The sequence below is a fragment of the Penicillium diatomitis genome (genome assembly GCF_028827545.1).
Source record: "Penicillium diatomitis strain IBT 30728 chromosome Unknown utg000001l_segment0_segment0, whole genome shotgun sequence".
NCBI classification, from domain to species: Eukaryota; Fungi; Ascomycota; class Eurotiomycetes; order Eurotiales; family Aspergillaceae; genus Penicillium; species Penicillium diatomitis.
Window position 1 is genome coordinate 302,479 of NW_026623173.1, and position 18,977 is coordinate 321,455.

The following is an 18,977-nucleotide window of genomic DNA, read 5'->3' on the forward strand; positions in this document are numbered from 1 at the left end:
ATTGTACTAAGTGGTATGGGACAGGCGTTTTCGAGCATAGCTGGATTCTCCCAAGCTACACAGGCTGTTCATCACGGGTTACCTCAGCCTCCTAAGTAACGCTTCCAGCCATCACGCGTGCAATAACGCCTTCCGTCGTCGCCATTTCGGAGGATAAATTTCTCCCATCGCCCATCTTGACCTGCTCCCAGGACCAGCAGCGTATGATTATCAATCCATCCGATGACGCCTTTGGCAGGCCGACGGCCTATCGAGGTCCCGGGGCTCGATCCATACGATGTTCCCGATCCAGCTTCATCTCCAATCTCAAAATGCGCACTGGCAGATGAGTAAATGTCCGAAAACACCCGGGGTAGCAATGGAAGTCTGCCCAGGATCCCCCACTTCTGGCTAGCGCTCTCTTCTAGCGATGAAGCAGGCGACTGGGCGCGATGAGGCAGATGCGGATGTGGCACGTCAAAGATGTGAAGAGTAGACTTGTCGGATGTTACTGCCAAGAGATTATTCGAGGGCGAAAAAGCTAGAGAGAATATGATCGCGTGGTCCACGCCACGACGCAATTCGGCCAACTTTGTGCAGTTGGCCGTTGAAAAAATCCGGACCAATGTTCCCTGTTTTTTGAGGATATTAGAATTGCATCAAGACGACCTCGTACTTAAGGGCGCTCACCGCTTCGCTGGCCGTAGCGAGAAGTTCACCGTCCGGGCTCAATGACATTGCACGTAGAGGAGAGCTGTGCGCCGGTATGATACTAATGTTGCCTGTCTCCAGCTCAATAAGCTGTACTTGTCCTGGAGACCGACCTGGAAAAGCCAGTTTTTTCTGGCCCAGGCAGGCCAATCCTAGCGGGTTGTCGGATGTTTCGTAGACGGACAGCTTCTTCGGCGACGTCGAAAAGGCATAGACGTGTATGCTATTCAGAAGCGCCACCACGATCTTTGATTTCGACAGGCGAACACCCAAGACAGATGTGCGAAACTCGAGGATGATGGCGGCTTTCTGCTTCGCATCATCCCAAATTACGAGCTAAAGAGAAGTCACGGTTTGATGAGCGGGAGGGGCATCACACGGCAGCTTTGAAGAAGTTGTGCGCACTTTGTTCTGAGGGAACTTGGGATTTCGGCCTCCGCCGACGATGGCGAGGTAGTTTGACTGGCCTAGCATTTCGACCACGCCAATCCCGGCGTTGAAGTCTGCAATCCCCGGAGGCTGATGGTGAGTTACATCTAGTCGGACTGACGCCTTGGTGATGGGAAGGCTGACCTCGAGAGACCTTGAGCTCACAAGGGTTCGCATTGAATACTGGCCAAAGTATTTCTTAGTATCGTCTTTCTTGTTGCTTGACATACACTGCAGACCATACCACAAAACCCAGAGTTCAGGCCCACTGAGAAACAACTGCTGTCATTGTTGAAGGCTGCCGACAGTGAATAGGGACCAGTAGACTCGTCAATGACTTGGCGGGTATTCATGCTTGCGGAGCATGACGTGGGTGTATTGTACTGCGCGCACCTTGATTAGAGAGGGTGGTCCAGGGCTGGAAGATGGAGCGACGACGATGCCGGCACTCGCTGGAGGGGATGACTCGGCAGACCAAGAAGATGCAGCTTACTTATCAAGACGAGTAACAAAGAATCGTGCTGAGAGTTTACATAGAGTCAAACGTTCATTTCTTTGCAACGTTGCGCAGGTCGATCGACTGACAGCTACAAACGTCGGGTGATCACAGTGGATCGGCGATAAGAACAGGGTAGCAGGCTAACTCAATCCAGAATGAACCCACTCGATTTCTGAGATGCGGGAGCCGGGATTCTAGTTGAGGGTGACTGCCTCACTGGTGGCCTGAGGCACTCTTGCGGACGTCGAGATGATACGGGACTATTGATGCCTGAGGCATGAAACTTGACGGCCTGGAGCGGCGGGGGCACTGATTACCTAAACTTTCAGGTGTCCATCATTCAAAGCCATCAGTTTATTTCTGCCTGAGGCTACTAATCAGTGACCCACTGTATGTACCCTCAACTGGTTGACTTTCAGGGGCTCGCAGCTGTACCTCAGAGTCAAAACTACCCAGCATTTAGAAGAAAAGATGAAGCTAAGCATCAGCTGGAGCATAGTTTACAGCGCTTTGCCGTACTAGTTCCATACTTGAAATAGATCTTTTGTCCTAACAGCTTGGCTCTTTAATCAATGCAATCCGAGTCCCGACACAGTCCCCGTAGTACCTGGCACTAGCTGCACTTGGGCACTGTGGAGCTTGTACCGGTGGCTCCAAAAGTCGGGGCCAGTGAGGTATCTTTTGGAGGAAGAGCTAAGCTGGGACTGGAGTAAAGAGTGAGGGTCCCGTGATTGGCCGCGGAGGGAAAGGGGGAAACACGAACGCCCTCACATCTTAATTCACCCCCCTACTACTGCCACTGCTACGACTGTCTGCTGCTCCTTCCACTGTCGTTTGCTCGTTCCCAATCAGCCTTCTCCGTGGACATTGAGATTGGACTTTGCGCACTTGTCTTCTATTCCCATTGCGCCAGTGGCTGACTTCAGGTCAACTCATTCCTGTATTCCTACTCATTCCCCTTGTTCTCACTTAGCCCACCATGTCGTCGGCCCTCAACGCGGTATGTCTCTCCCCTTTTCACCCTTCACCTGAATTCTTGTCACTCCCCGCCTTTGCTCAGCAAAATCACCCTCCTGAAAATAACTGGAGTGGGCGACAACTAAAAGTGGAATCCACCGAAGCTGACTCTGTGTCCCGTTTGGGGCAGCATCAGATCCGTCGCAAGAAGAATGTCAAGAAGGGAATCCAGTTCTGTCTGATGGTGTGCGGTGCTAGTGGAACGGGTACGCTCAACAAGACCATCTCCAGACTCAACCAATTGCTCACAAGATCGTGTCCAACGCAGGGCGCACAACTTTTGTGAACACTCTATGCGGCAAGACGGTACTGGAGGGCAAGGACTCCGATGATCCAGAGCACGCTCACGTCGAGGAGGGCGTCCGCATTAAGCCTATTACTGTCGGTGAGTGAGAATAAGGATACGGAGTCTTGAAGACAATGATCTCCAAAGCTCTTGCTGATCTATCTGGCACGAACCAGAGCTCGAATTGGACGATGAGGGAACTCGCATTTCTCTGACCGTTGTTGATACCCCCGGCTTCGGTGATCAGATCGACAACGAGGCAAGGTATGTGGACTCTTCCCTCTTCCGGTCTCCGTGTATCGGGGACCCGGGCAGTCGTGAAATCTTTTTTTTCTGGGACACTAACAGCGATTGTCAAATAGCTTCGGTGAAATTGTCGGCTTCTTGGAGCGCCAGTACGATGATATCCTGGCAGAGGAATCCCGCATCAAGCGTAATCCTCGCTTCAGAGACAACCGTGTTCACGTGCTACTCTACTTCATCACACCTACCGGTCACGGTCTCCGTGAGCTCGATATCGAATTGATGAAGCGTCTCTCCCCCCGTGTCAACGTCATTCCCGTCATCGGCAAGGCCGATTCCCTCACTCCCGCCGAGTTGGCCGAATCCAAAAAGTTGATCATGGAAGACATTGAGCACTATCGCATCCCCGTCTACAATTTCCCCTACGATATCGAGGAGGATGACGAGGACACAGTTGAGGAGAATGCTGAACTTCGAGGGTTGATGCCGTTCGCCATCGTGGGATCCGAAGACTTTGTGGAGATCGATGACCGAAAAGTGCGCGCCCGACAGTATCCGTGGGGTGTAGTTGAGGTTGAGAACCCTCGACACTCCGACTTTTTGGCCATCCGAAGTGCCCTCCTTCACAGCCACTTGGCGGATCTCAAGGAGATTACGCACGATTTCCTCTACGAGAACTACCGTACTGAGAAGTTGAGCAAGAGTGTCGACGGTGGTCTATCGTACGTTTACCATCCACCTTGAGACCATAGATCTCTATCGGACTGAATTTCAAAATGATGATACTGACTTTCTTTGCAGTGGCCTGGACTCATCCATGAACCCAGAGGACCTTGCCTCTCAGTCTGTGCGCTTGAAGGAGGAGCAACTCCGTCGTGAGGAGGAGAAGCTCCGTGAGATTGAGCTCAAGGTGCAGCGTGAAATTGCTGAGAAGCGACAGGAGCTGTTGGCCCGCGAGAGCCAGCTGCGGGAGATCGAGGCGCGCATGGCCCGTGAGGCCAGCCAAAGCAATGTCAGCGAAGCCCCCACCGGGGAGGTTTGAAGCGGACTCCCATGTGGTAACTGAGTCAAGCCAGTTGTCAATGCAACTTATTCAGCGGGGCGCCATTTCACATTGTGATACCATTTGTGCCAACTTATGGACTTGAGGCACAAAATTGGTTATTCTTCTTCGTTTTTTTTTCTTGTTGATGGGGATAATATCAATTCTTTATTCACGTTAATAGCTTCGATTCCCATTATTTGTCACTGTTCTCTGCAATTCATTTTTGCACTTCGGCTCTCACCTGTTCAACTGGGATACCGGGAGGTCTTCAAAATATTTTTCTGACTCGGAATGCAGCGTTCAGGACAAATTGGTCGGACTGAATCTCTTCTTACCCTTTTCTCGGCACTTTGCTGACGTACCAAGGGAAGCGTGCTAATTGACTTAACCGATGACTGTTCAAGAAAGTAACACTCAAACACTCCCTTCCACTTGTCTGTCGATTTCTTTCGTCTTCTGCCGACACGAAGCCATTTCCACCTCTCTTGCGGCTGATATGACGAGTACTTGCTTGAATTTTTTTTTGTTCTTCGCCTGAAGAATTGCCCTTTCTGTCAATATCGATGTCTCTTCTGTCTCAGGGCATTATTTCGGGTAGCATCAATGCCATCGATTCTTCTTTCGATACATAACTTTGCTAGTCTGCCTCTTCTATGCTAGCTATCTGACACCACGAGATCTTGCTCGTGCTATTTTCTGCTCGACTTTCAACCACCCAGCTGAGAAGACCGAGATGGTCGAGGAGAGAGAGTACCTCATGCAACCTGCTCTAAGGCTGTGACTGGGGAACTCAACCACAACTACCACCTGCGTGTAAATACAGGCTCTAAGACCTGCGAAATCCTGCAGAGCATTCAAAAGCTGGCATAGCTGTGCACAATTGCACATTGCTTCCTTTGAATGGGCGAGTGGAAGTCTACTCCCGGGTGCAAGGTGCAGGGACAGTAGTCTAGGGACTAGGGAGTCATGTCCTGGTGGTCGAGCCATGTAGATGTTTACCAGTCGAATGTATCGCCTCGTAGATTGCGCTATCGCCACTGCGGCCAGGGATTACATTGCGGAGCGCACAAACGAGTTTCAGACATTGGAAGTTGGGACCGAGCGTTATGTCATTAAGTAATATCTCTCTACATGGAATGCATTTTCATTGGGAAAATATAGTGACATATCCCTCCGAGTCAAAAAGAGTAAATGACACTAAGGTGAAGGTAAATGGATAGACGGATACAGATAAGATCCCAACAAAAATAGGAAAAGTCGTCAATTTCCCGGCAATAAGCCGAAAGGAGGTGGAATCTTTGAGGAAGGAAATCTGAAAAGGGAGGTTCTGGAAACGAATAGCAAAAGCAGGTAGCGTACTCGGTGGAATGCAAGTAGAGAAGGGTGTTCAAAATCAGAAAATAGAGTTATGAAAATACGCAAGAGGTGGTATTCTGCGCTCCATGATACAGAGGGGGGGGGGCTGACAACAAGTAAATTTGGAGATGAAAGCAGACCCCAGCGCTAAAGCTCCACAAAGGAACAACGGGAGGCGGTAATGGCGGGGAAAATGGGAAAGAAAGTCCAAGGATGGTCCGGCGCAAACCACCTGAATGAGGAACTTTTCGTATAATGCTCGGCACCTTGACATGCGCACTGAGTGAGTCATTGACCAAGGTCTACCCAAGCTCTGCTGGGCAAATGCTGTCCACAAGTATTGCTGTAGCTATCTCAGCTCTTCATTACTTGACCACACTTGGGAGAAATAAACACCTAAACCAGTAGGCGCTTACCGAGGCTGGACAGTTGTGGACAGAAGCCATTTGATAAAGGGTAATCGGCAGCCTGGAGGCAGGCCTTAACCAAAAGAAAGGGATTTCTTGTTCGAAACCCTTAAGCCTGTTGTTGTGGCTTGCTCCAGAAGTCTAGACTGGCGACCACATCTTCGCCGCTTTCGTCCTCGTAGGCGTAAATGATTTCACGGGTGGAAGAATGCAACATTCGGATGTTCTTTCCAGTCATAATATGAATCAACTCACTGGTCTCAACATGGCGAATTTCGATGAAATTGGGTTCAAATGCAAGGATGTAAGGGTAGGACAGTGCGAAGGCGTTTGGATTGCCTTCCCAGGAAATCCTCCAGTCTGGACGAGCGCGCCAACCATTGCGGTTGACAAAGAACGAAAAGTCACTGTAGTTCAAGAGGAACTCCCCATTCATGCGCTCAATGTGGATTGGCTTGACATTCTCCTTGCGAGCAACAAAGTCCAAAGACGTATCAGCCTGGTCCAATAGAGACTGGGTTTCAGTGGTTTCCAGGCTGACAACCTCGAAGCCACGCGCACAGCCGACACAAAGAGTAGACCGGAGGAAATGGATCGATGATGATTCTGCAGGAATGTAGTATTCCTTGAACGGCTTGAGAGTATCTTGCCCGCTCTGGAACATCTTGCTAACAGCCGACTTCTTCTTGCCCTTTGCGAGGTTGTCCATGGGCTCGTACACCTTGATAGTGCTTGACAAGGCAGAAGTCTTCACGGAGCACACAAGATGACGACCAAGTCCAATACCTGCTTTGAAGAAGTTTGCATGACCCTGAATCTTCTTGGGGCGCCTAGCTATCGTATTCTGACCTTCACCAATATCAAGTGCATCGAGTGGATACGATTGGAGAGTCTTGTTGGCCAACACCAGGAGCAGTTGATACTCTTCCAGTGTGTCAATCTGGGTGACCTGACTAGCCTCAAGGACTTTCCTGGGCTTGGCGTTCTTGTCTTTGGGCCACCTTTCAGAGAGGTAAATACCACTATCGGTGCCAAATACCAGCTTACGTCCGCCATCTTTACCATAGTCAGTAAGAAGGGCACAAGAAACCCACAGAGCACATATTAAAGAAGGGACAACTCAACGTACCGACTGGAACACAACAATTGACGCGATTGATGGCCGAGAAGAAGTTCTCGCACAAGACCGTCTTGTTGTAGAAGTTACTGTTTCGTTCCCACAATTTTCGCTGCTGCTCCTCGACCATCTCAATGAATTTCCTCCTTTGTGTTGGGGATGTCGCGTAGAGAGTCTGCTCATAACCTCCTTTGCCCAGATGACGGAAGGTGATCGGTAGTTGGCCATCTTTCGTGGGTGGAGGGTTAGGCGCAACTTTGTTGGATAGCAAGCTAGAGGAAGGCCTCTTAGAGATACCGAGACGGGGAATGACTTCCTCCATCTGAGCAATCACCAGAAGTTCCAAAGGGATGGGTTTCTTGTAAACTCGATATTCTTCTCGCTTATTGACGACCTTGATTCGAACAAGCAGCACAGCATGGTCAAACAAGTAAGCGGTCACTTCGGAGCTTTCTCCCGTAGTTTTCTTGAATGCCATCTTGGTGAGCATTTGACGATTTTCCTCGGTCAATTTCAGATCGACGTAGTCACCAGGATTGAATTTCAGCGAATTGTTTAATTGCACCAGATTGAAGTGGTTTTCAGCCTTGCCACTCTCGGCATTGACGCGGGATAGGAAGCTCTTGATCAACTTGACTGCCTTGGGGATGTCCTCTTTGTCGGGATTGTCATCGCTTGTATTCTTCAGTACCGACTCCAGCAAAAGGGGATATCGGGCGAGACGAGTCGTCGGTTTTGTCAGGTAGCCGTTCAATTCAAGCTTGCGAGATTCCTTCAAACGTTCCGTGTCCTCCACGAATTTGGCAAAAGCCGGGTTTGAACTTTTCTCCTTCTCAAATTCGAACTTCCCGTAAAGTTGATTAGCACCATACTTGATGAATGGATCGAATCGCGGCACATGCTGAAGGAAAATGTCTCCCACAGTTTTGACGACATGACTTTCTTTTTGTCGAGCGTTGAGAGCTTCACAGAGTGCGCTGTTGACCTTCAAAACCTCTAAGCAATTTCCAAATACGGTGCGAATAAACTTTTCTCGCCTGTGTTCGGGAATCGGAGAAGCAGTATTTGCGCCAGCCGCACGCAGAGGGCGCATCCAGAAATCTCGAAGATACTCCAGATCCTTGACGAAGTCCCGCTCAGTATACATGATCTCGAAGATGATCTCCTGTCGCTTCTTCTCGTGGTCATCAACGCTCTCGGAAACCTCTTTGGGGACCATGTTGATCCAGAGTTTCTGGTTGTCGTTGTCGTCATCATCATCGATATGTAAGCTGCCTTTCGAGCCTGACGTTCTGAGGATTGGCTGGGGTTTCAAGTTCAAGCGCGCTTGCTGCTCAAGACGTCGAGGGCAAGCGATGGAGTAGCAGAGACTGTCACGGGTGCATGTCGGGGAATAGCACTCGGTGAGGAGGGTGAACACTCCGTTGACTTCTGTGCCGACTGCTCGATCCTCAGTCAAAGTTTCCTTGAATTGGTAGACCTCTCCCGGGGCATCTCGAAGGCGATGGTCATAGGTTACGTCGTGGAAAAACTTTTGCGCATCCAATGCGCGGCCCAGCAGCAGTGCCAGGTTGCGGTCATTGGTTCGAATTATACTCGCGATGAGATCGACTGCATCAGTACCCGAAAACGCGTTTTGGTACGACAGGCCGTTCTTCTGTCTCTCCCCAAGCGAGATCTTCTCACGAAATACATCCGCAACTCGCGACAGAAGGGCGGGGTAAACTACAGGGACCCGGCGATGGGAGTCTCGCGAGACAAGAGTAGCCTGGCCGTTGGAGCTCTGGGTTGCCTGGCTTTGCACGCTCATCGTTCGATCTGGGGTGATTGTAGAAGCCATGGACATCGTGCGAGACCGCGAAGATGCGTCGCTAGGTGGGCGAGGCTTATTGGCGTACATCTCCGCTACATGATTTGGCATGGAGTCGTATCTGGGCGGTGGGGTCACTTGTTCAGGGCCCGAGGGGGGTCGTCGATTAGGAATCGGCCTACCGCTGTTCATGATGTGGGTGTGATGAGCGTCGGTCGCATATGAAGTCATCGACATGGCTCTTTCGTCTCGATGCCTGTCCGGCACTGGCCTTCCGAGTTGGGTCATCGCCGCGGCATTATGGTGGTATTGATTTTGACGCGTGACGGCGGTGGGATTCGGGTTGAATGGCGGCGACGGAGTCGAGCCTGGCCCGAATGACGGTCCGCTCAGCTTGGCCATCGAACGCGATCGTGTGGCATCGGAGTTTAGAGCGGGGGTGGCATTGGCCGGCCGAGGTCGCGAGAGTCTGGATACTGAGGCGGCGGTACAGGTCTCGAGTCAAGACGTTGAGGTCGGGGATAGGCGAAGCGGCCCGGAGGACCAGGATATTGACGTGCTGCTGAGGGCTGCGGTGACGCCGAACCAATTGCTGGAGTGTAGGCTTGATATTTTGCCTGCGGAGGTGCGGGAGAATATCCATTGTGAGGCGCAGGCTGTGGTTGACCGTAGCCATTTGCCATTGATTGACGAGTGGGCGGCGGCGGAGGTCGCTGAAACTGAGGGTGTACAACTTGCGAGGACATTGTGTGTGCGCGGCCTTGGTTGAACTGAGGGGTTTGCGAGTTCATTGTCTGGGAGCGTCCTGGAGGGGGAGCGCTCCCGAAGATATCATTATACGCAGCATCCCGCTGCACGGACGAGGCAGGTCCATTGCCATAGGGCCGGTAATTCCGGTTACGCTGACCCCCCAAGTCTGCCATGTTCCCCAAGTCCCGCGATTGTCCACCTTCGAACGAAAGATACGTCCTCTATTGCGCGTCAAAGCCCTCGCGTCGTTGGTTTAGTAGATCTGAGGCAGGGGGTATCTGGGGTCGGTTGTGGCAAGGACAGCGTTCAGTGTCGCAACCCAAGTCCGACCCTGATCACAGGCAATAGACAGCTGTAGAGGCGACGGGGAGAGGTTGAGGGTCTCGTGGGAACAGATTCGATTCGAGCAATGGCGACAGACTCGTCTCGTGAAGGACTGCGCGATCTGAATAGTGTAACCGCTTTGTCAGGTCCAAAACGTGGTGAGCACACCCGGCTCGATATGACGGTCCTGAGAAGAGCGCCAGGAGCCTTGAGCGCAGCAAAGTTCAGGCTCCTCGCAAGGTCATAAGCTGAGCATCCCACCAGAAAAGAGCGTCAAGGCGACACGGAGGACGAAGAGACAATGGCAGTATCGGTGGAGGGCGTGGTGGTGATTGTATTGATGGTGGTGGGGAAGGGGGAGTAGGGACGGTTGAACTGCACTGATCGTCCTCTTGAGGGGGAGGATGAGAGAGGAACGAGGATGAGGCGAGGTGACGGGCCGTCCGGTATCGTGGTAATCTGATGACAAAGTCCGGAAGATTCCTGGGAAATTGAACCCCGAAAGGTTGTCCGCCCGCGGTAAGGTATTGTCACGCTGCCGGGGAACCTTCAATGGGAGGAGTCAACCTGAAATCCACTACGGTGGGCCGAGTGATCCTCCTGCATCATCTCAGCTTGTGCAAGGAGACGCGGACCAGGTCACACCTCCGCTCCAGCTACTTTCGCCGTCTGCATCCGTGTCGAGCACTAATCCAGCTTGCGTCTTCTTTTTGTGCCTCGAGAAGCTTAGTGTCCATTGTACATCATGGCGGACAGTGAGCTAGCGCCGTTGTTCGCCCCATTCTTCTCCTTCGTGAGTAGCTCAAGTGATGCTTCCGGTGGCAGCTTTCGCAGCTTTCCAAACTAACAAATCCATGCGACCAGGCCGGCATTGCATCCGCAGTAAGTCTTGAACGGCACCCCAGAGTTTCGATAGTTGGGTTACTAAGCGTTCGTTCAATTTGAAGATGGTCTTCGGAGGTACGACACTTGATCTCGCAAACGGACCCAACTTGGGGTCGGCATGCTAACGATACATGACTACATCATAGCTGGTGGAGCGGCTTATGGCACAGCCAAGTCGGGAATTGGTATTGCAGGTGTCGGAACCTTTCGTTCAGACTTGATCATGAAGGTACGACCTCGCAGATGGGGGAGCATAACGCTATTCCAAGAATACCTGCAGACCTCGAGGACATCTGTGGAACCCGGTCTAGATGCACTAACCTGATTGCTTTCACAGTCACTGATTCCCGTCGTCATGTCCGGTATCATTGCGGTCTACGGTCTCGTCATCTCAGTCCTGATCGTTGGAGATATCAGACCCGATCAACAACAAAGCTTGTACAAGTAAGCAGTCTGAGCGGAGCTGCGACCGAGCACGCTTGGAGTTTCTCTGGATCTAGCTGACTTTGTTGTCAAAGGGGTTGCATGCATCTTGCGGCAGGCTTGTCCGTGGGTCTCTCCGGCCTCGCTGCCGGATACACGATCGGAGTTGTCGGTGACGCGGTAAGACGCCCAATGACACTCACTGGTTTGAGAGGTTTGTGATCCTAACAATGAGACTAGGGCGTCCGCGCATACATGCAACAGTCACGGGTCTACGTGGGGATGATTTTGATCTTGATTTTCGGAGAAGTGCTGGGCCTCTATGGGTAAGCTACCGCCTCAGTTCCTGGGTTGGATCTTCTATATGCTGATAATGGAACAGTTTGATTGTCGGCTTGATTCTGAACTCCAAGTCGTGAGCAAATGACTCGAACCACTACTCTTTACGTTTATTTTATCAATGCTCGCCCAATTTCCTTGTCCTGCCGCCTTCCATTAGTCCGGGATATATCACGGTCACAAATCGGGTGACGACTCGGATCACGTTCGCGCCAAATGCGCCAGTGCTAGCGTCAGGATGATTATTCCTGTGTTTACGGCGACACCATCAACCGATCTGGGTGTTCATGTGGATCTTATGGATGTTGATGACCGTTTCAGGTGTACTATATAACAAGACCTGCCTCCCGTAGTCGAGTCTGGAGCTCTTTCTAGAATCAAAGTTCTCGAATAAAGATTATCATCTCAAGTGTGGTTGTCGTGGAACTTCAAGTCTCCGAATCCAACCTTAGTGTTCCCGTCAGCTCAGAGTCCCGCCGCTCCCAAGGCATCAGCTACGGTCATACGTCAGCGCTCAAAGCGTTTCCCTCCTCTCTCCTCCATGCCCCGCGCTAGACAAATAATTACCCCCCCCGTCCCCCATTCTTCCTTGGGGATCTGAGATACACCTCTTCGAATGTTGATTCCATCTGCTTCAGTTGACACCGCCAAAGAGTCGCGCTGAAGCCTCAAAGCGATTGGTGGCGCGCATCTTGGGTGGGCTCCTACTCGAGAACTTTTTTTTACCCACTCCTGACTCTGTTGTTCCACGCCGCGGCGAGAGAGATATGATCTCTTGCCCTACCAATGACGAGGGGAACTGTCGATCCTTCGGCACCAAATGAGCTGCAGGGCAATTCGCCCGCTCATAAGCATCCTCACATGATGCGCGCCCATGACCTCCTCGAGAAGGAGAGACACCTCATCCATTCGATCCGCCGTGCTCCACACCGATCTGCGAACCCCTTTCTTATCAACGAGCGTCAGGGCGAGAAGCAGCTCTGTATTTCTTCCAAGAGCCTACGAGTGGACGATTTTCACTTGGTGAAGACTTTGGGCACGGGTCAGTATCCTGATATATCGCAAGTTCAATACAGGGGATTGTGGACCTAACGAGTACTGGTTGTGGAAATCCAGGGACTTTTGCTCGAGTATGGCTCGCGCGCCTGAAAGATGAGAAGGACCAGAACAAAGTCTATGCGCTCAAGATCTTGCGCAAAGGTGATGGTATGCGCCGCAGTTCGAAATCCGCGTGCGTCGCAATTCTTGGACTAACCGTCTCGGTTTTAAACCGACCACAGTGATCAAACTGAAACAGGTTGAGCATGTACGCAACGAACGCAAGACCCTTGCGACGGTTGTGGGGCACCCTTTCATCACGAACCTTGTCGCATCCTTTTCAGACGAGCAACATCTCTACATGTTGGTAAGATGGTCCTGGAGGTCGCTCTAGCCGGTCAGCGGCGACGGGGTGCTGTCTGGCTTGGGTACCATCGCTAACCGATCGCAGCTCGACTACTGTGCCGGAGGTGAGATTTTTACCTACCTGCGCCGAGCGAAGAGCTTCGACGAGGAGACTTCAAAATTTTACGCCGCAGAGATCACTATGACCATTGAATTTCTTCACGATTGCCATGGAGTGGCGTACCGTGACTTGAAGCCGGAGAACATCCTTATCGATGCGGACGGGCACATCCAGCTGGTGGACTTCGGCTTTGCGAAAACGGTTGACAATCGCGAGACATACACCTTGTGCGGCACACCCGAATACCTGGCTCCTGAAGTCATTCACAATAGTGGACACGGCCTTGCGGTTGATTGGTGGGCGCTCGGGATCTTGATCTACGAGTTCCTTGTTGGACAGCCCCCATTCTGGGATCAAAATCCATTGCATATCTACGAGCAAATTGTTGATGGACATATCAAGTTCCCGAAGGACATGTCACCCGCCGCGCAGAACATCATCTCTTGCCTCTGTAAGACCAATCCTTCGGAGAGATTGGGCCATATCTCGGGCGGCTCAACTCGAGTCAAATCTCATCCGTTTTTTGAAGGGGTCGCCTGGGACGATCTGTTCTATCGTCGCGTCAAAGGTCCGATCATCCCCCGGCTGTCTCATCCAGCAGACACGAGTAACTTTGAGGAATATCCGGACTCGGATATCCGCAATCAGAATCTCTACACCGATGATCTGAAGAAGAAGTATGAGCCGCTTTTCAGTGATTTCTGAAATGAGCTTGCGTGATCCCGCCTGGTCAGTGGAAGCATTTCGTCAGATTCACATATGAGAAGCTTGCAGTCCACCAACTTCCTTCTGATTGACCCAACGCTGAGCGTATCCTCATCCTCTCCTCACCTCAAGTCTGCGAGTGATGACTTTCTTTTTATCAAGGGGCCGAACTGAATAAAGAGTTGCGCCATCGTACAGCCATGACGCTAACTTGAAAAAAAACAAACATCGACACCTACCCAATACCCACAACCTCTCATACCGAATCAAGTCGGCGGCTCGGGCGAGAAACAGAGATACATCTCTATCGAGCAGGGGCCTTGCGCGAGAGTCGCCTTGTTTATGTACCACCTTCGTATTATAATACCGCCGTTTCTGACCCTCATAACCTACATACCATAGTTCTCTCAATTCTGCCCAATTCAACTACTCGGGAGGATAAGGTCGGAAGCACTTGACTTGATTTCCAGAGAGGAGGACACATTTGTACAGAATCATGGATCGGTGGATATTTCTCGCTATTTTATTTATGGGGACGGCTCCGTGAGACTTTAGCTGCTCGTGAGAAGCTTTTTGCCCGTGACAAATGACTTTGTATATAGAGATCTTACAACTACTTGGTTCAAAGGCACGTCTCACACACGATATGTTCTTGGGTCATCGAGCTACTTGGGTTGCGAAGAATGCTCTCGATCCAGCACACTCCTGACTCCAGAGCCGTGCATGTGTGTGTACGTTCACTTCAAGGAGTCGTCTGAGGTCATGTAGGGGGTGCTCCCGCAAACCCAGCAACGCAAAGGAGACCTTCGGTTCTCGTGGCACCCTATCGATTCGGAAATAGGATAATCTCTAGAATGTCCGCTCTCGATTAAGTTATATTACAGGAAGTCAGATACCATAAGTTGGGATGGGAGGGGGTCATTAAAACGTGGAGGAAGAAAAGACATCATTCCAGGAGGTCCGCTTTGCAAGACCGATCGCATTGCAAGTCCCATATCCTTGTGGCACTATCGTTGCATGGTTGCAGGTAGAGCTGCCGACATTCAACATTCATTGCAGACTTGATGGGACTTGAGTCGTGTGGGAATTGTTTTCCATTGTCGGTCGTCTTTTCGAGCATACTTTGTAAATGAGTTGCCGCTTTCTTATCGAGTGCGGTTTTCGAGAATGTTTTTCTTGAAGTTGAGTGGATGGATAGAGTGCGACTGGCTCTGCGAATATTGAGCTGTTGTTTTTTTCAAGCTGTAGCTTCTCGACTGAGATAGCGCTATAGAGAAGGATCCGTTTTCCAAGACCCTGTATACCAATGACAAGAAAACAAATGTTAGCGCCGAGCCAAGAGTTACTTCGCGTCAATGTTTCAAAAGGAAAGCCTCACCGTCAAATCGATGCTGCACAAAGGCCATGGGGTCATCTGTACCACCAGCCCCCATTTGCCCAACACCCGGACTGAAGCTCGTGATCGGTAAAACAACGACATCACCGACTTTCCGATGACCAGTCTGGCCGCTAAAGTCCTCGTAGGTGATATTCTTCTCACCTGGGGCGATTTGAAAGTAGTCAGGATTGTTGAGGTAGCGGAAGATGGCGTCGGTCCAGGCACCCGGTCCCGTGAATTCCATCACTGTCTTATCCATCTTGCCGACTTTGAGAATCCCCGCCTTCTTCATCCGCAATGCTTCCTCAGTAATGTAAGCGACCATGTCACGCAAGATCGGGTGGCCTGGCTTTGCCACGATGGTCCATTGACAGAATTGAATGCGTCGCGAATACCAGTCGTGCCAATCCGGGCGATCTGGATCCGCTTCGATTCCGAAAATCATGCCGACCCTGGATCGGTCAAGCTCATCCGGCAGCCAGTATGGTGCTGGTTTGAGAGCGACGGTATCAATGTCACTGTAGACGCCACCCCGTGCGAGCAAGATCAAATATCTGAAGAAATCGGCTTTCATAACCGCGAGCGGTAACGAGTCGTAGGCTTCGAAGACATCGGGGAGAGATGCATAGAGGTACATAATCAGGTGCCGCTGTACGTCATCTGTAATCACTTCATGTGTGAAGCCTGGATGCAAGGTAGTCCACGAAGCCTCGGACTCGCGCAAGCTGTCTGTAAACCACATTGATGATGGATCATACTTCCATGTCTGCCATATGTATGCCGGGAACCTGCTCCGCAGGTCGTAGGGAAATTGGTATCGCAGGCGGTTGTGCAAGGGCGCGTTTCCAAACGAAAGCGCATGGCGCTGTCTGGCATTCGCCCTGTCCGTTCTCTGCTGTTTGAGGGAGCTCTGCTCTTCCTCCGAGATCTTTGTCACTGGTCGAAACCCAGGCGCGCCGGGAATAGTCGCCGGTTGGCGGGAGTGGAAGAGGTAGATAAGAGCGAGGATGCAGACTGCGACAAAAATGCCTTTGCGGACTGTCGGCATCTCGATCAGCCTTCAGCGCTGGCGCTGGCGGGGGAATCCTGTTGTAGCCAATCAGAAGAACAAATTTTAAGAGGCTTGCTGCCGTCGGATGCGCGACAACTTTGGAGTTCTCTCGCTGGCCAAAAGCGCGATCAGAAGAAAAAAAAAAGAAAGAAAGGCGAGCAAAAGAGCACGGAGGCAGCCGACCGACCGCGCAGTTGAAGATCGCGGGATTGTGAAAGTCAAGATGAGCGGTTCCGCTGGTTTCTCAAAAGCAGCATTGCACTCGTGCTAAACTTGACCGTGTGCCCAATCCGTTTTGTTGCGATGTGACCTGGAGGTACGGTACTCAGGTACTGTTTGTTGGACGGAGCTCGGAGCTGCACCAGATTGCCGCAAACGGGCAAGAGGCGCTCCAGCGGGGCCCGTGTCGATCCGTAAATCGGGTATCTCACTTCTCCAGCAAGCAGCGATCAGAGGACACGACAATTGTGATCTCACTTCAGGACGCTGGCCCGCGTCAATTGAACATCGAGGGGAGCGCCTGCTGCTATATGGAAGAACTGGCAGAGAAAAGGATTGCGTATGCCGCGATGGTGCAAGTGGAGCCACTCACGTGGCTTCCCCGGAGATACGGGATGTTGACGTTGTGCTGTTCCCGCTGCAAGAACGCTGGCTGTATTACTTAGATGCCAGCATTAGTAATTTAGTACAACCTTCTGTACGAGTACGACCTCCGTAGATTGACATGCATCAGAGCCTGCGCAATACGAGGATATCAAGGCGATATGCCACATGTGCCATTTGGAATGATTCATGCTGAAGGACAAGCCCAGCAGTGACGTGGGGGAGATAAGCAGATTGATATTCTTCCCGGTCCTACTACTGCCAGTGCCAGTGCCAGTGCCAGTGCCTCGTAGTGGGCGGATAGCAGACCACTACATGTACGAGAGGTGCGATCATAATGCTCATGTAAAGTTGTACACCCTTTCTTGCTGGCTGCGATCCACGAGCTTGTCTATCCCGCTATTTCAAGCGTCCGGCAACCTCCTCCGTTGAACGGATCCATATTCTTATCATCTTATCACATCCGAGATGCGAGGATCCTCGTATATAGAGTCCATGTCTTGCATGTTGGTTTCATGCGTAGCATAGCGCTGAACTGCTCTCCTCATTATAATAAGTTAAGAACTCGAGACGTTTCGATTCGTCCATTCTGAATTCTGATACTACGCTTGATTTGAAAATTGGAACTCGGAACAGTGCCATGGTCTTCCAAACCAGATCAATTAGTACCGATACTACTACCTACCTAGGTAAGTAGGGAGGGACTATGTACTCGAGAGTCGAGGCTGTGCATAGAAAGATAGCCACCGTATCAACGATCAGTGGCCTCGATCGATAAGGACTGGCATCTGGCCTTCACACGGAGGGATTATCTTCCCGTTGACGTTCAGGGAGCCGAGTTGCCGTCCACCCCCGGCGAGAGTGAGGGCTGCCCACGTGGGCGATGCAGTGGGCGTGCGGCCGTGAGCTGGCGGCTCTGGTCACTTGTGTGGCTTGTCCTTCGGACACCACCGAGCTTGGCACTGGACATCTCTATCCACTGTATCGAGTAGTTATCGAGTCTCTCGACTCATCGAGTATGAGTATGGCACGTGCTTCTGACACACAGTTCCACGACGGTATGGGACCTGGTGGCAGAAGGGCTGCGCGAATTCGGTTTTATCTGTCTTCTCTTTTTGCTCTCTTTATCTCTCTTTTTCCACACACGGGTCCAGCAGATGGAATGCTCGCTTTAGGCTGTTCTTTTACCGCAGAGGACCAATCCATGGAAAGGCTGAGCGGAATTGCGACCGGAAGTGCGGCGAGAAAAATGCTGCCTGGGGGCCTAGGCCCGTATCCGTACGAACGACCAAATGTGTGCAACTGCAACCACCTCATGGAAGACTCTTCCACCGTGGGGGGAACCCCACCGTGGGATGTTCAACCTGCAGTGGAAGTTACATAGTCATGCGTCGACTTCGGAACAAATGTCTCAAAATGGAATGCCTTTGCCTCTTCACATTATTCAGTCGACGCAGTGAATAGAAAGAGTAGTCTACTACTCCCTGTAGAAGCCACTAACAACTTAGCAACTACAGTACAGCAAAGCCAGATTACAGTTCAGCCGGGGTAGAATGACCGTCGTCAGGGTAGGGTCCAGCCCACTTCCATTTTCCGTAAGTCCTCGGTAAATTATTGTGCGTAATCTGCCGTAACCTATACAGTTTCATATGTAATTATGTACATCACTTCCGGTACCGGAATGCGACCGTAATCTTTACATACGTTAAAGTATGGAAGACGTTTTGCTTTGATCACGGGATCTAGGGTACATGCGAGAAATAAAAGTGGAGCGACCCCTCCCCTGACGAGAGTAGGAAAGCCGTGGGCTGGAAGAGGGAGAATCGAAGAGGCATTAAAGCCAGAACTGAGCGGAGCTCTGCACTAAACTCGATTAGGTGGCTCACGTGGATCCATGTGAGACGATCGAAACAAGGGGGGCCATCAACCCTCTCTGATTGGCTTTTAGGGTGCCTGACTGCTCGCTCACAAAAAGCTTGGCCTTCGGTAGGGCGAAGAAAAAGTCTAATTGATCGGTTTTCCCCGACATCTGGCGCTCTCGATTGAGGAAACGCCTATGCACGGCAGAGTAGAGAAATGAGCGTCCTGATCGACTGGGCTTTTCTCTGTACAGTGG

The 18,977-nt window shown here is 51.3% G+C and overlaps 7 protein-coding genes across 7 annotated transcripts; 3 read left to right on the plus strand and 4 right to left on the minus strand.

Annotated features, from left to right (window-relative positions):
- Positions 1–83: 83 nt before the first annotated feature.
- On the minus strand, positions 84–1,296 carry N7539_000085 (phosphatidylinositol-3,5-bisphosphate binding protein HSV2; the record flags this gene model as incomplete). Its single annotated transcript, XM_056929689.1, has 3 exons — positions 84–611; positions 670–1,026; positions 1,096–1,296. 3 exons carry the CDS (start codon positions 1,294–1,296, stop codon positions 84–86), a joined length of 1,086 nt encoding a protein of 361 aa, XP_056793982.1.
- A 1,301-nt stretch (positions 1,297–2,597) lies between these two features.
- On the plus strand, positions 2,598–4,206 carry aspA (uncharacterized protein; the record flags this gene model as incomplete). The annotated part of the gene is made up of 6 exons (XM_056929690.1): positions 2,598–2,618; positions 2,772–2,841; positions 2,904–3,020; positions 3,098–3,185; positions 3,284–3,886; positions 3,966–4,206. The coding sequence occupies 6 exons, from the start codon at positions 2,598–2,600 to the stop codon at positions 4,204–4,206; spliced, it is 1,140 nt and encodes a 379-aa protein (XP_056793983.1).
- Positions 4,207–6,081: 1,875 nt separating this feature from the next.
- Positions 6,082–9,301, minus strand: rom2 (putative Rho guanyl nucleotide exchange factor (Rom2); the record flags this gene model as incomplete). The annotated part of the gene is made up of 2 exons (XM_056929691.1): positions 6,082–7,028; positions 7,102–9,301. 2 exons carry the CDS (start codon positions 9,299–9,301, stop codon positions 6,082–6,084), a joined length of 3,147 nt encoding a protein of 1,048 aa, XP_056793984.1.
- Positions 9,302–9,327: 26 nt separating this feature from the next.
- On the minus strand, positions 9,328–9,822 carry N7539_000088 (Rho1 guanine nucleotide exchange factor 1; the record flags this gene model as incomplete). Its single annotated transcript, XM_056929692.1, has 1 exon — positions 9,328–9,822. The coding sequence occupies one exon, from the start codon at positions 9,820–9,822 to the stop codon at positions 9,328–9,330; it is 495 nt and encodes a 164-aa protein (XP_056793985.1).
- Positions 9,823–10,718: 896 nt separating this feature from the next.
- Positions 10,719–11,700, plus strand: N7539_000089 (V-type proton ATPase proteolipid subunit; the record flags this gene model as incomplete). The annotated part of the gene is made up of 8 exons (XM_056929693.1): positions 10,719–10,766; positions 10,838–10,855; positions 10,921–10,933; positions 11,005–11,087; positions 11,196–11,302; positions 11,377–11,461; positions 11,522–11,607; positions 11,664–11,700. The coding sequence occupies 8 exons, from the start codon at positions 10,719–10,721 to the stop codon at positions 11,698–11,700; spliced, it is 477 nt and encodes a 158-aa protein (XP_056793986.1).
- Positions 11,701–12,481: 781 nt separating this feature from the next.
- N7539_000090 (cAMP-dependent protein kinase) lies at positions 12,482–13,829 on the plus strand (the record flags this gene model as incomplete). The annotated part of the gene is made up of 4 exons (XM_056929694.1): positions 12,482–12,662; positions 12,737–12,826; positions 12,901–13,025; positions 13,110–13,829. The coding sequence occupies 4 exons, from the start codon at positions 12,482–12,484 to the stop codon at positions 13,827–13,829; spliced, it is 1,116 nt and encodes a 371-aa protein (XP_056793987.1).
- Positions 13,830–15,181: 1,352 nt separating this feature from the next.
- Positions 15,182–16,255, minus strand: N7539_000091 (glycosyltransferase family 32 protein; the record flags this gene model as incomplete). The annotated part of the gene is made up of 1 exon (XM_056929695.1): positions 15,182–16,255. The coding sequence occupies one exon, from the start codon at positions 16,253–16,255 to the stop codon at positions 15,182–15,184; it is 1,074 nt and encodes a 357-aa protein (XP_056793988.1).
- Positions 16,256–18,977: the final 2,722 nt, after the last annotated feature.